The sequence below is a fragment of the Macrobrachium nipponense genome, chromosome 15 (assembly GCF_015104395.2).
Source record: "Macrobrachium nipponense isolate FS-2020 chromosome 15, ASM1510439v2, whole genome shotgun sequence".
Taxonomy (NCBI): domain Eukaryota; kingdom Metazoa; phylum Arthropoda; class Malacostraca; order Decapoda; family Palaemonidae; genus Macrobrachium; species Macrobrachium nipponense.
In genome coordinates, this window is record NC_087208.1 from 9,772,894 (window position 1) to 9,789,561 (window position 16,668).

The following is a 16,668-nucleotide window of genomic DNA, read 5'->3' on the forward strand; positions in this document are numbered from 1 at the left end:
TTATTGATTAATTTGCATTTTTGGTGTCATATTTCTTTTGCCAGATGAGTGTTGTAGGCGTCGTAACCCTGGAAATAATTTCTGATGAACATAATTGAAAAGTGCCTTAACCTCGGAACGTCGTAAGCCGAACCTGTCGTTACCCGGGGCGACTGCCTGTATATATATATGTATATATATCTAGTATATATATATATATATATATATATAGATATATATATCTATATATATATATATATATATATATATATATATACTACACTGTTTTTGAGAGAGACGAGAGAGGAGAGAGAAGAGAGAGAGCCGCGAGAGAGAGAGAGAGAGAGAGAGAGAGTGAAGTGTTTGTACTTGAAGCATAGTCACTTGCTGGGGACGAGAATTCAAAGGCAATTAACTATAGCTGGGAGGAGAATGTTAAGAGTTGCCTGTGCACTATATGAAATTCGAATTTTAAATATATTTTTACGATGATTAGAGATGAAACATCAACAGTGATCAAATATTCTCTTGTGTAATGTTATTATATGTGTGGTAATCATAGTCAACTAAACTTGTAATGAAATATTATACAATATATCAGACAAAGCAAAAATTATGGCAGCCCATTCACCATGATACGTCATGAACTTGCTGGATTTGTTTATTGTTGTGTTAAATTTTAAGTTTATGGTACAGTAATTAATATTATTTTCATTAAAAGGATATGTACAGTACAGTACTGACTCATACGAGAGAGAGAGAGAGAGAGAGAGAGAGAGAGAGAGAGAGAGAGAGAGAGAGAGAGAGAGAGAGAGAGAGATATGCAAACAAAAGTATATTATCTAACAATTCCTCATTATTTTCCTGATATAGCTGCAGCACAAAACTATATATTTCATAAATGAATAGTACATTTATGATAGAAAATTATTTACTGTACTAATTACAGTACCCTACTGTAATAATAATGTATAAACAGCAAAATACAGTAATCAAAGTAAATTTTTGCCTTGTGTTTATGTTCTGAGAATCAGTTGATTGATGCTTATTACTGAAAGAATTATTTCGGAAAATAATTATTTGCTATAAGAAACTAATTTATTAATGCAATTATTATTTTTAATTGTATACATAAAAGTTTGATACAGTAATTCATATTTCATTGAGAGTGAGAAAATATTCGTCATCACAGAAAAGCTGCTACAGTACTGAAGCCTGGAAGAAGTTTGAGTTGCCTTTGTAAGAAATTTAAATTTTAAATAATTTTATTATGATTATATCAATACAGTATACATAAATCAATTTTGTAAGCGAAATAATGTTATAGATATTTTGCTGTGTTTTCTCTCTACAGTACTATTATATGTATACTGTATGTGTGTGTGTGAGAGAGAGAGAGAGAGAGAGAGAGAGAGTGCAAGGACAGCATTTGGGCTAATGTTTTCGCCCTTCCATTGTAAAAATCTGTATATCCATATGTCCTCTCTTTTCTTCCAGGAAGTAAAACGTAGAGCATTTTACGCCCTTTCTTTTGATGTATAATGTTGGGAATCTGTTCCCTCTATGTAATATTATTCATGTATTTTTGTCTGTGAAGAAACACATTCACAGCAGTTTCCTGTCCCTTTTTGTGTATCTTTGTTTATGCATGCGTGATGGACACTATGCTTCTGTCCACACGCTGCCTTATGTACAGCCTCATTTGCAGGATAAAATTAGTTCGCTCACTCTCCTCGTCCTACTCAGACCTCACAATTGATGACCCAGGAGTAGGTGACCCTTGTGGTTTTGGCTTTACCATTAAGGGACTAATTACTGCCGCTCACCTTCAAAGAACCTTTAACGGACCCATACGATGCCTAGTCTAGGTTCTCTGGTACTCCTCAATGCCATTAGCAGATCCACAATGGCATTTCTTCATAGAAGTGTTTTGGCGTTCAGTCTTACGGTTTGGCCCGCCATTCATGACTTTTCGTCAACCGTAAGCATGAGACTGACAATACGATGGAGAGTTCATTGCATTCACTCGACTCCTCTGCGTCCGCCTCAACCTGTGATCCACGAGACAATCCTTCTATGCGCTCAAGTCCTCCTTGACGCACCCTGGACAACCGCACCATTAGAGCCCCACCACATCAAGCTGCTGCTCTTCTGCAGTGAGGACATTGCAACATGGCTGCAACAGTCAGGCTACAACGGGTAGAAATACAATTCAAGATCTACGCATTCACCAAGGACAGCACCAAGGCGGACCTCATCGCAGGGACCCTCACAACGGATGCCTTCAAACGCCTCACCCTATGGATGCACAGGCATCCCGGGGGTTTGCCCTACGAAAGTTTGGAGAGGGAGCTCATCCAGGTTTTCTCCCTCCCAGTTCCCCAGCGAGCTGCCCAAATTTTCGACCTCATGGTCAACCCCATGACCACCTCGGATCCCAGACTGGCCTGGCACAAGCTCCAGGACCTGGTCCTCCTGCCAGAGGTGGACCACCAAGGACGAAGGCAGGAGGTGAGCATCCTCCGTTAACTCTTCCTTTGCCAGCTCGCGCCCGAAGTCCGAAGCCAGATCCCTAATGCCAAGACCATGGAGATGGAAAGTGTGGTGTAATGGGCTTTCGTGCTGTTTACCGCCACCCAAGGTGCAAAACTCTCCTCTCCTCCCTCAGCCAACAGCCTACAGCAGGAGGACACGGTTGGTGCAGCATACCAGCAATTGCCGCAGCCCTTCCCAGATGTCGGGTGGCGCCACTTCCACTGCCAGTTTGGCAGCAAGTCACGGAAGTGTGAGCGCCCTTGCTCCTTCCACCCTTCAAAAAAACGATAGAAGCAGCGCCCAAGACCAGCCCCCATTGCAGTGGCAGTAACAAAGTCCCAACCCAGGGGCTTCTACGTCCAGGACAGTATCTCCAGCCTCAGGATGCAGGTTGACACTGGTGCCATGCAGTCGGTGTTCCCTTCGTCGGCAGAGGATCGCAGCCGCGCCCCCGACAACCCAACCGCCCTTGTAGCTGCAAACGGGACGTCCATCCGCACCTATGGCACCAGGGCCAGACTATTGTGTTCCTGGGCTAGACTTACACCTGGCCCTTCGTCCTCTCCTTGGGGCGGGCTTCCCTGCCCACCATGGCCTCTTGGTGGATGTGGCCTGCCAGCGCCTTCTCGATACCGAGGTCTGCCTCTCCCGCCCAGGCGCCCACTCGCCAGAGGACCAAGGGCACCCACCATCTGCTCTGTCCTTCCCCACCACAGATACGCCTCCCTTCTCCAGGAGTTTCCGGACGTCTTCCACCCCGAGTGTTGCCAGGTGGCTGGGGCTGCGCCCAAGCACGGTGTCTTCCACCATATTGAGACCAAGGGCCCCTGACACACACCAAGTTCCACCGCCTCCCGCCCAAGCTCCTCCAGGAAGCCAAGACCACGTTCAAAGAAATGTAGAAGATGGGGATCTGTAAAAAGGCAGCAAGTCCGTGGGCATCCCCCCGGCCAAAATAATGTTTTATAATAAATTTATGGGAGATGGCAACTACTAACCGCAATGTGACGTAAACCAAGAACTTACTGTAGTAAATCATTTTTTTATCATAAATGTATTTGTATGTAATCACAAAAATACTAACATGATGTAACAAGCCTACCATTCTGTTTGGAGGTAGTATGTTTTCTGTTGTTCTAAACTACCAACATACAGTAAATATCATTTCAAAATCATCTTACTACACAGGAAAATATTAATATGTATAAAATGTAGGCACAGAACAATGCAGAAAGTTACGTAGACCAAAGAAAACGTGTCTGAATGATAGGGGATACTTAAGAATAACAGTTGTTGGCGGGTACATAATTTTGCAACATAACTTTGAAATGATATTATGGTGTTTTGAGGTGATAGTTTAAGGTATATTTTTTTTTAACTATCAGTGTTAAAATAGACAGGTATAGGTGTTTTATGGGTGTATATAGCCTACTTATGAGTAACAGTAATGGGTGGGGGGTACTATCATGCAATGTTACTTTGGGTGTTTTTGGATAATAAATTGGGATCTATGTTTGCTTGAAATATTAAATAGTTGTACTATGATAATTTAAGGTATATTTTTGTTTGAACTATCAAATTAGGTAGTGAAAAAGTTAAAATAGGCAGTTGTAAGCATTTTAGTTTAAGGGATACAAGGTAGTATTTGGCAATTATAGGCCAGTTAAAAGCATTTTGAGAGGGGATTTTTGCATTTCCGCAGATTTTGCATTTCCACGGTAGGTTCTGAAACCTATTCCCATGTAAAAACGGGGGAGCACTGTAAATTTCTTGTAAGATTTTTTACAGCTATTGCTGCAAAAATGTGTTATGGCAAAACTGTATTAGTTAAAATGACCTATGTGCTTACCTCTCTAACTTTGGGACTAGTGGTTGACTTTTATTTGATAGCCACTAATAATTCTCAACATTAGTCACATCAGTTTGGAGTGATGTCCATTCTTTGAAAGTAGCAGATTGTATGTGTGAAATCACATGTTTGTAGTTTATTAAAGTACAAAATTTTCCACTTATATGTATTTCTTACTTTATCAGGACATGGGGATAGCACAAGTCGTAATATCCCAACATTAGTAAGGGATATATCAGGTGTTGGACAGGTGGTTTGTGGTAGTGCTCATACACTAGCATTGTCTGCAGATGGAAGAACTGTGTGGTCATTTGGCTCTGGTAAGTTCTTACTGCTTTGTTGAAATTGTTGAAATAGTTACAAGTGTTGAAGATTTTTTTTTTCAAACTGTAAACATATGAATACCCTTTGAGAGTTACTAACTTTTTAGTTTTTTGTGAAAGTAAGTATCAAGGATGATGCAGTAGGGTAAATATTTTGATAATCATTATATGAAAAAGGCACTTAATCAAACTTCAAAGTACTTTTTATCTTAGTATATATAATAAAATTGGTACTATATCTGAAATCAAAATTATAATGGTCAAATCTCTGTTGAAATCAGTAGGCAAGTTGCAATCAGTAGACAAGTATAGGCTCATATTTGCTGGCATATGAAATGCAAATTAGAAAAACAAAACAGGCTTTGACATAGGAAAAACCTATTTTTGGTAACTGCTGTTCATCCTCAAAGAAATTACACTCTCATGGTCCCCCCAGGACTCTACAAGACAGATTAGGCAATTACAAAGAATTCTTTTATAAGTGGTTGGTTTTAGCGAGAATAGTGTTTGTTAACACAGTGATAGAATAAAAAGAACTCAGGATAGGAGGGCCCTATCTCCTGTCTACCCTCCTGTCCTACAGCAACTACCTTGGCTTTCTCTGTGCACGATGATAGGTTCACCGCCTTTTCCATTCCATCACTGAATGACTTTGTGGGCGGTGTGCTCAAGAGCTTTTGTTGTGTCCTGTCAGGGCTCTGTGTAGCTATCTTAAAAGGACACGGCACCTTAGACCAGGATGCAGCAGGCTTTTTGTTAGCATAGAACGTACAAAGAAAGAGGTGTCCAAGAATACTATCTCTTTTTAGATACGGGAAGCCATCAGACAGGCATACTTGACTCTTGTTGATTCTGCTGCCACGTCTGTGCAGGCTAGAGCACATGACGTTAGGGGTATTGGTCTCTCTCTGGCTTTCAAAAAGAACTTGGCTCTACATAGAGTGCTGAACGCTGGTACTTGGTTACACCAGTCCACGTTCACCTCTTTCTATCTTAAGGATGTTGCCCACAGATCTATGGACACGCTTTCCCAGGGTCCTGCGGTGGCTGCCCAGACTCATCATTGCCCTTAACAGGGCACATTTGTATCTTGCCTAAGATGATTGTGGGGATGAGAGAATTAGTGAGTTGGCTGGTCTCTTTCTTTCTCTTGTACCTTTCCTTCTTTTTTTGGCCTGGTTGAGGAATAGACACATCATTTGCTATTTGCTGGACTGGTCTGATACAGGTGAGTAAGGTAGTCATACTGATAGTTTGGTCGCTTGGTATGCAAATAACCAACCCTCTATTTGGTAGCATATGCTCTGCTCCTAGACAAAGGGGAGTTGGGAGTGGTAACAAATCCTGGTGTGTTGGTTTGTTATTGGACAGTCAAAGTTTCTCTTTAGTTCCCTATGCAATGATTCTCCCATATATCATTGTATGTCGCTCAGTGTCCGGGTGGTTAGATGTCAATATATCTAGCTTCTCGTGGGCTTCAGTCCCTCTCCAGGAGTTATTTCTTCTGGAGCTGAACTGGTGGGTAGGCCCCCAGCTGGTTTAGGATGTTTGTACCTCCCTCCAAGTACAGGCAGTTCCCGGGTTACGATGTGGGTTCCGTTCTTGAGTCGCGTTGTGAGCCGAACATCGTCGTAAGCCAGAACATTGTCAAATATCTTAAGAAAACCTTACTTTTAATGCTTTAGGTAGGTGCATTAGAAATTATGTAAACTGCATTCTTATTGCATTTTTCATCAAAAAGCCTTCAAATTGATTATTTTGCATTTTTGGAGTCATATTTCTTCTGCCAGATCAGCATTGTAGGAGCCATAACCCTGGAACATGCGTCATAAACCTGGAAATAATTTCTGATAAATATAATTGAAAAGCGGCTTAACCTCGGAATGTCGTAAGCCGAACCCGTCATAAGACGGGGACTGCCTGTATAAGTCTATCCTATTGTTTAGACCGAACGAAGGTTTGTTCGTGTATGAACAAATAAAAAATTTTCTAAGATCTTGGATCTTAAGTGCACGAAAGGGATTAATAATGCCACAATACATCAACTTCTGTTGGCAAACGGCAGACTTTTAAGACAAACATGAGGATTTTGCAAACAAATAAGTAATAAGTCAAGAATGCAAGAAAAGGAAAGAGAGATAAAATAACATTTTACAAGGAAGCCATTTAAACAAACAATCGAAGGCATGCACAAACTGAAAGCAGCGCCAGTGTGTTTATTACAGAGCTGAGTTACTTTTACAGTAGCAAAAAATAAAAGTAATTTGGGCAGATCAAGTGTAAAGCCTGGGTCACACATTGGCGATTTCAGACTGCAGTTATCACAAAGGCTGGGTTTGGCAAACAATCTCCTATAGTCGCGTGGCTTGGGCTCCCCCCCCAAAAAAAAGGCTGTTGATATTGACTCTGTGACGACTTCCGCAATGAACCATTACAACCTCATTGCGCAAGTTGAGATGAGATGATGTATTTACTTTGTCGTACACTCAAGTCACCGATGATTTAGGCCACACCCACATTTAACGGTTTTTACAGGATGGCGAGTTCTATGAAGACATGACGATATCTGACAATTTATTTCAGATTTAGTTACGTAATATACCGACTTCCATAACGGGATTGCACTGAGTTGTGAACATGGATGCCACCATATATACTATGTGCATATATAAAGTTTGATAACTAAATCAGTATTTCCATTTATCTCCCATAGATACAGAATGTTTCAGACTCCCATAAATCTTCTTCATGATTGTATCGAGTCCTTGGTGTTGGCTGCTTGTGAGTTGCACAACTTAATTTTGACATATAAAAAATCCTACTGCCAGGAGTGAGGTCATTTATGCGATTATGTATACCCCCCTGCAGGCTTCGTTCATTGGCATGAATCAATGATATAATAAAACAATAAAAATTGCTTTTTCATACTTTAGAAATTCATGTTGAAAACTATATAAATTTCTTGAATAAAACTTAACATTAAAAAATATATATATAATTACCAAATATATTTTCTTTTAAGTAGTATTCAGTGTCATATTTATCTATATCTGAAGTTCTCAAATTATACTACCAAGATTACCTGAAATATATATTTTACTCAAATAAGAAAATGCCTTTTCATTTCTTATACTTCAGAACATGCTAATACCGTATATACTTGTGCAACACGCGATCTCGCATATCATGCGAGCCCCAAATTATCACCCTTAATGATTTTATCACGTATCTCACGTATCATGCGAGTTAAATTTAGGAGACCAAATAACAATGGGTTAACCTCTTTTCCTCCTCTTTATCCATTCCATTTTTTAGTTAGGCTAACCTCTTTTCCTCCATCTCTTAATCTATACCATCTTTTAGTTAAGTTTAAAAAAGTTAGAGAATACCAAAAGTATCGGTTGTAATGATATACAGTGGTACCTCGAGATACGAAATTAATCCGTTTCGAGGTGGCTTTCGTATCATGAGCTTTTCGTATCTTGAACCACATTTTACATGTAAAATGGCTAATCCGTTTCAAGCCCTACAAAAACACCCCAGTAAATTTTATAATAAAGCTAAATTGACCATTAAACAATGAAATACTACAACAATTTGGACCATTCAATACCTAACTTAATGTGTACTAGTTTTAATATGTACGTACCTGTAAATAAAGTTATTAGTGTACATGGTATACTAGAAATACTGTACGTACATACGTAAGTATGTAGTAAAATGTGGAACCTTACCTTTTGAGTGAGGCTATCTCCGAAAGTATCGACAGAGGAGGACAAACGGCAGAAAACTTCTTATAGTACGTACACTTAACTTTATAAAACACATTAAAAGATTTCTGGAAACATAAACTAAACTTTACGAAACACATTAACAAAACTGTAACACTTAACTTTATAAACAACTTTAAAAAATTTTTGTCTTTTTTTTTATTTTTACATTTTGTTTTACTTTTTTATACTTTTTTTTTTTTTTTTTTTTTTTCAAAATTTCAATTTCTTCACCACTTTCGACTTTCTGTATTTTCATAGTATCAATTGGATCTTCCTTTTTGCTTACTACTAAAGGCCTCTTTAAAAAATAACTATCTAAGGAAGACTGCTTCTGCCTACTTTTCACAATAGTATTCCTGAAACGACTCGGGCAAATGTCATCGAACTGCGCAAGCATTCGACCCGTGTCAAATGATTGCACCTTATGAAAAGCAGCTAGAGCATCCTTAATTTCTGCCATTGTCATAGGGTTGTCCTCCTCCTCCTCGCCCATGCTAGAGAACTCCTCTTGAGCGACGTTATGTTGCATGGCCTCCAACCCCTTCAGGTCATCTGTCGTAAGCTCCTCTTGGTGCTCCTCGAGAATGTCGTTGATGTCGTCCTCGTCGACGATCAGCCCCATGGACTTGCCGAGTGCAATGATCTCATAAAGATCTGGTTGCGAAACAGTTTCAGGATCGTCAGCTGTTCCTGAATCTGCAGCACCAGCTTCGCCCACATCGAATCCCTCGAAGTCTTGGGCAGATACAGCATCAGGCCAGCGTTTCCTCCACAAAAAATTCAAGGTTCGCCTCAAAACCTCCTGGTAAGCTTGATTGATGAGTCAGATGCATATGACAACATCGAAATGCTCCTTCCAAAATTCACGCAAGGTGAGGTTTGTGGTATCGATGATGTCGAAACATCCCTTGAAAATATGTTTCGTATACAGCTTCTTGAAGTTCGATATCACTTGCTGGTCCATGGGGTGGAGGAGAGGGGTGGTGTTAGGCGGAAGATAAAGAACCTTGATAAACGAATACTCCGCTAGGATATCTTCCTCGAGTCCAGGAGGGTGAGCAGGGGCATTGTCCAACAACAGCAGACATTTAAGAGGGAGTCGCTTCTCTTCTAAGAATTTCTTCACTGTCGGGCCGAAACAGATTTACCCACTCCGTGAACAAAAGTCTTGTTACCCAGGCTTTTGCATTAGCCCTCCACATCACCGGAAGCTTCTCCTTTAGCACTTTGTGGGCCTTGAAGGCTCGAGGAGTCTCCGAATGATAGACAAGTAGGGGCTTCGCCTTGCAATCCCCACTGGCGTTAGAACAAAGTGCAAGTGTAAGCCTATCCTTCATAGGCTTATGCCCGGGTAGCTTCTTCTCTTCCTGCGTGATGTATGTCCGACGAGGCATTTTTTTCCAAAAAAGGCCAGTCTCATCACAGTTGAAGACTTGCTGAGAACTAGCCTTCCTCGATTGTCATCTCGTCGAACGTCTTAATAAAGGCTTCGGCCGCTTTCGTGTCCGAGCTGGTACTACTACTGCGCTGTCCAAGACCAGTTTTATATGCGAGTTCTTTGGTGGAAGAAGCCTCTTCAGAGTGAGGAACACTGCCATAGCTTCCAATACATTTATGTGAAGCTGGCGGAACTGACGTGACCAGGTTCCTTGAACTTTCTTGAACTGAGAATATCCTCCCCACCCGCTTAGCGAGGCATCCGTGTGGATAGTCAACGACGGAGGAGGATGTTGAAGAGGAACTGACTTGGACAGATTCTTTGACTCCGCCCATGGACGGAGATGATTGCGAAGAACTTGCGGGATTACTGACAACTTGTCTCGAGATTTGACATTTGCCCTTGAGCACCAAACTCGATTTATGTCTTTCAGCCTTGCTTTTAACAGAACATCCGTCACTGATGCAAACTGGAGTGAACCTAGGATCCTTTCCTGGTTTCTCCTTGATGCTCGTTTGTTCTTGAGGAATTGCCTTACTAACTTGGCTATTTCCTTCGTTTTGACCGCAGGAATTGACAGATTGTGGGAGGTCAAATCCCATTGAAAACGAGACTCCGGTGTGAGTCTGGACTTTGTCCTGTTTATTTAGAACCCTAGATGTTCCAGGAATTGAATTACTTTGTTTGTGGCTCTGAGGCATTCCTCGACGGTTGACTGCCCAAATTAGCCAATCGTTGAGGTACGCTACTACCATTATCCCTTGTGATCTCAGTTGTTGAACTACTACTTCCGCCATTTTCGTGAACACCCTGGGGGCTATGTTCAGCCCGAAGGGCATCACTTTGAAAGAGAATGCCTGGTCTCCCAGCTTGAAGCCTAGGTATGGGCGAAAGTGTCTCAAGATTGGGATATGATAGTATGCGTCTGTAAGATCGATAGAGGTGGTGACGGCCCCACAGGGAAGTAAGGTCCGCACCTGCGAGATGGTCAGCATTTTGAACTTGTCGCAACAAATGAATAAGTTTAGCCGGGACAAGTCTAAGATTATTCTTCTTTTTGATGAGCCCTTCTTTGGCATGCTGAATAAGCGTCCTTGAAACTTTAAATGCTTGACTCTTGACACTACCCCTTTCTGAAGGAGCTCTTCTGCATAATCTGCCAATTCCTTTGTTGGTAGCTGAAGGAATGATTTGGGTGGAGGGGGACCTTTGATCCAACTCCATCCCAGCCCTTTGGACACAATGCTCTGTGCCCAATTGCTGAACCCCCACCTGTGGCGGAAGAGGAACAGCCTCCCTCCTACCTGGGAGCTCTCACTGCTGTTGTGCGGGACGTGCTCCTCGTCCTCCACAGAAGTGCTTGCCTCTGTTGGTAGCTCTTCCTGCACCCCTCTGCTGAAAGGCACCTCTAGCCCTGCTTCCCCTTGCGAACCTATTGAAGGTTTGAAAGGCTTGGCTTTCAAACGCCTGGTTGAAAGCCGGGGAAACAGCGTAAGAGGTCGAGGGCTGGCTCTGTGGGGACAACAGGAGGATGGGCTGATTCTGCCCCTTTGTAGCTGCCGGTTGTCCTGGTTGAGAGACCGGGACAGCTTGTACGAATTGCTGCTGTTGCTGTTTCTGGTAGGGTGGGAACCTCTTAGTTTTCTTTAGTTTCTTTGAACTAGAGGAAGGGTTCTCGGGTTTCCTCTTATTTGAGAGACCCCAACGAGCTCTGAGGCTTTGGTTAAGCCTCGTTGCTTCGTGCTGTACCTCGTTTACGGCCGATTTGAGGAAAGCAACTTATTCGGCTCATGTCGAATCGTTGCTTCCTGAAGGACATGTTTCCTACAGTTCCTTCTAGCCAGCGTAAACTCATACAGATCAGACTGTACAGTTTGCGTCTGGGACTTGGCTAGGAGCTTAAATAAAGGCTCCGTACCATAAGTCAGAGCAGCTACTTCAGTCATCACTAGTGTTCAACGTCCTTCCTAGCCTTGTTCTTGCCTCGAACTCAGCTTGTATGAGGTTATCTGGTAACCTAGGCAACCTCTCGCTGAACTGTTCCATGACACAGTCCGGTTTGAGCTTACCTACCGTGAAAGTGGCCGGTAGGTTCTCCCACAGCTCACCAAATGCAGGGAAGAAAGGGGACATAGGGTCCGATTCCCTGAGCTGAGGAAGGGGTTCATCCTTCATGACAGCCTGTAGGGTAACCTCAGCTAACTTAGTCGTGAAGGGGAGCGGTGCCTCCTCCTCCGTGGCTAAGATAGTGAAGGGACTCTTAAATGCCTGGAGTCTGGTATTGGTACAATCCCAATCCTCCAGGCAATGTACCCATTCCCTCTGAGCATGGTCGCGGCTGTACAACACCGTCTCCTTGGGAATCTTATCTTCTCTGTTCAATGCCGTCTCCGTAAGCCTGGCATAACCCATGAAAGGAGGCTGCAGGCCGGCTGGATGGAACTCGAAGTCCTCAATCCTTCGAGTTCCATAGTCCGGGATGGAGATCATGCCATCCTTGTAGGGCGCATAGGCTGCTACCCTCCAAGGATTGCTCATAGAGAAGGAAGGAAGGGTATTGTAGTCAGGCAACTGGGCCAGTCCAGCGCCTACTACAGGGAGATCGGCCTGAGGTGCTTGGCTCAGGCCTGCCAGCCGGTTCTCCTGGTCAGACAGACGTTCAGAAATATTCTGAATTGACTGTCCAGACTGATTCAGCGTGGTGGAGAATTGAGCGAACATCTGCTCGAATCTCGTATTCAGAGATCCAACCAAGTCTCCTACTTGCTGCATAACCCCTGCCATGAATCCAGCAGGATCGAAGGGACCAGTTGAACTGGCCCCGACAGGGGTCACCGGAGGAGTTCCGGTAGCAGGAGAGGGTACTGGCTCGGCGGGAGCACGGGCCTTCTCCTTAGAGGATTTACCTCTCGACCCTTTCGAATGCGAAGAAGAGGAGGACTTCGCCTTCTCTGCTCCGGGATGGTTAGCCGGAGACTTCCGAGAAGATGAAGAAGACGACGTCTTCTTAGATGACGTCTTCTGAAGGGTCTTCTGCTCTCTTTGCCCCTTTACTTTGGGGACTACAGAGGCAGCTGGCGTGCTAGTAGGGATCTCAGATCCCGTGAAGCCTTGAAAGGAAGAGGATGAAGGGACAGGCGAAGAAGATCCAGAAGCACCCAAGGGAAGCCCTTGGGCGCCTAACAAACCTACCTCAACTAACAAATCATCTATACCTACCGCCATTGGCTCTATATTGAGGTCTAGAGTCGCTACATCCGCTGCGATTTCTTGGCCTCCTCCTTCAATAAAGGCTTGCTCCACCTGTTGTTGGATGCTTGCAATCGTCGGAGCTGCCGCGGTGGGATCCACGTACCCCGGTCGACTTCCTGCCTGGGAAGATCTGGATAGTCCATCTTCTTGGTCCAATATGTATGGCTGTCCCTTCGACACATTTTTGCCGAAGCCTCCCACCCAGGCCCGCAGGGTAGCCGACGCGGCTTCCTTAACGGCGGTAGCCTGGAAAAGAGGGTCATTGTAATCCTTACAACAAAGCCCCAAGGACGGATCATTAACAAATGACGCATATAACCATATAGCAAATTAACATTAAGTCATGTAACAGTATATGCCACGTAAAGAACAAACCTTACACCGGTATATACTTACTCCGTCCAAAAACTGGCCCACTAAATCGTAAACAAATCGGTAAACAAGCCTCGTTTTTGTTCCCAGACGATCAGCTCATTGTGGCGGGTAGCACAAGGAGCGTGGGACCTGCAGACCTCATGTCCGCAGGGGTCCTGGAGGATGGCGTTGCACCCCGCCTCCTGACAGTTAGTAGCCTGTAAGTGAATAGATACACGAGTATCAACGTAGTACACTCACAGGGCTACTATGATACTCCGTTGCATGCCGGAGTAGCTTAAAATTATTGGGCATAATCCCCCCCTGAACTCCGTGTGGAAGAGGGTCTATGACCTAGTAACTGGTTGGTAAAACTCCGGTGTGCACCGGAGAGGAGAATATGAATCAACCAGATGCTTCTATACACCCATAATGAGTTTCAAGGAGTAGTACACCACGCCGGAGAACGAGAGAGGATTACCCATAATAAAACTAGAATTAAATTAAATAAATAGTTATTTATGGAACGTGCAGCTCCTCCGTAAAATACCTCCGACAACTAGAGGAGCGCTCGGATAGCAAGCAAGCGCTCCGCCGGATGACGAAGGGACTACGTGGGTTAGGGAAAGCATGTAGGACCAATGGAAATCTCTCCCCCTCCAGTGCCAGCTAGTCACCCCCCCGACAACCGAAGGTACACCCGGATAGCAAGCAGGCGCACCATCCGCAGGAGAAGGGGTAAATAACAAGGAGTGGGGGGGAAGAGAAACCAGACCCAAGGAACGCCGGAGAAGAACCGAAGCCACCAGAGGGGGGGTGGCCAACCTCCGCCTCTGACCACTCCGGAGCTCCCCCAGAGCTCATGGAGAGTATGCGGCCCACCAGTACTCCCAGCTGTCCCGAACTCCCGTGACCCCCCTAACAGGGGGGAGGAGGGAGAGGTACTCGGATGGTTGCCATAGCGACCATAAGCGAGCTAGGACAGACCCCCCCTTCCGTACGGGAGGGAGGGAAGGGGACTGGGACTAGGGCGACCAGAGGCACCACGCGATCGCATGTGGACCAAGAGGTGATAATTCAACAAAACAGCCTAGGCCGAGCGACCACGTGAGCCTGAGAGGACCAAGGGGCGATAATGCAACAAAACTGAACACAGTTGGACCAAGAAGATCTAATGCAACAAAACCGCCTAGGCTAAACTGGTCGCCCTAAAAGCTAACCCTACAAAATAATAAACATAAAATTTTTACATCGTCAAAAGAGAGAGGGAAAACACGAGTGAGAGAGAAAGGGACGTCCAGGAGAAGTAGGCTAGTTTCCCGAAGGAAACGAGCCGACTGCTCAGAAACCAGCCTTAGCCGACACGTAAAACGGAGGGCAATAGCCAGGATACTGGACTAGAAGGAAATAATAATCACTCTAGCGCCTAAACCCCTAAACAAAGAGACATGCATGCATGAACGTGAATCTAAGGTATAGGCAATGAATTCCCGAATAATACGATGTAAAAAGATAATGGGAACTTGTGTAGCACGTGATATAACCCATAAAAGGTAAAATTATATGATAGATGTCACGGTATAGGAGACCAAGAAATCTAACCAAACACGAGGCGAGCCGCCGGCCGCCATGCGCCAGACCAGGGGACCATTTCGGACCTAAAAAACGGTAAATAAAGGACCCTGGCTGACAAAAACTAATTCCAAACCTTTCGGGGTACTTAACTTAGCTGCGGCGATAGCTGCTAGTTCCATGGTGAATATAATTCCAGGGAAAAGTACACCAAAAGCACAGAGAAAAATTGGCACATGCTACCTAGTTCACTAACAAAAAAGGATGACCACCAGAGGCACTGCAGTCGGCGTGGTACGTAGCGTAGTAGTAGTAGTTGCTATCTCCGACTGTCGATCGGCTCTTTCAGGAGGGGGATTCTGGTGGAGGAGAATTCTAAATGGCAAGAGGTTCGTGGTAGTGGTCTCACTCGCCCCAGAAACCATACCGACACCCTCTTTTATTTAGGGTGAGCGAGTCAGTTATACTGACATCCTCCTGAATTTATTTTTCTCTGGTATATGTTAGTATCATTTACCTAGGAATAATGAACTTTAGGATTATTTCACGTAGCGACACGAACTGAGCCCAGAAAAGGCTTCGGCCGCTTTCATGTCCGAGCTGGCTGCCTCCCCATGCCGCACCACCAAATGGATGCCAGTCCGTTTATGGAATTTTTTTAACCACCCATGAGAAGCCTTGAACTCTGTGATTGGCATCGATGTCCCTTCTCCTCCGTCGTCTTCGGCCTGGGCAATCAAATTGCCGAAAATAGCGCTGGCCTTGTGGGAGATTGCCGTCACGGTTATCGTATCGCCAGCGATATCTTTGTCTTTTATCCAGACAAGAAGCAGCCGTTCCATCTCGTCGTGCACGTGGCTCCTCTTGCTAGACAAAATAGTCACGCCCTTGGAAGGTGTAGCTGCCTTGATGGCATCCTTCTGCTTAAGGATGGTGCCTATATTCGATGGATTTTGGCCGTTTTCCTTGGCGATCACACTCAATTGCATGCCAGGTTCATACTTTTTTATTTTCTCCATTTCATTTTTGTCTCAAAGAAAGCATCCTCTTCTTTCCTACTTCAACTTTCTTGGGACCCATGACTACGTATATACTGTACATATTTAAGTTATGTAGTACGTATACGTGTGTAGTAAAGTTCTCACACAACACGATAAAGTAGTACTTCAACGAAATCACTAATGGCACTGTTCTATGCCGAAAATATCAAGTTACATAAGTGCAAATTTAGCTATGGATGTGTCGATTTATAAATGTTCATGCTTTTGTTTAAAATGTGTATGAAAATGTATTACGTGAAAGGCATTTTTATTTCTGTACAGAAATATGATAAAAAGGCAGCTTTTGAAACTGCCCTTCACGTTATCAAATACGATGTTTTTTCATGTTCTTTCTTGTGAGCCGCCGCCTGCCGCTCTTCCGAAAATATCGATTTAAAAAAAGTGCAAATTAGCGATCGATGTGTCGATTTTATAAATGTTTATGCTTTTAGGTTTAAAATGTGTATGAAAATGTATTACGAATAGAGTATTTTTATTTCTGTGCAGAAATATGATCAAAAGGCAGCTTTTGAAACTGCCCTTCAAGTGATCG

The 16,668-nt window shown here is 43.7% G+C and overlaps 1 protein-coding gene across 1 annotated transcript in view; it reads left to right on the forward strand.

Annotated features, from left to right (window-relative positions):
• Positions 1-16,668, forward strand: part of LOC135226952 (probable E3 ubiquitin-protein ligase HERC1) — a 448,279-nt gene that overhangs the window by 231,050 nt on the left and 200,561 nt on the right. The window contains exon 12 of the mRNA XM_064266635.1: positions 4,549-4,683. Coding sequence (XP_064122705.1) covers positions 4,549-4,683 — 135 coding nt within the window. The remainder of the gene's footprint in view (positions 1-4,548; positions 4,684-16,668) is intronic.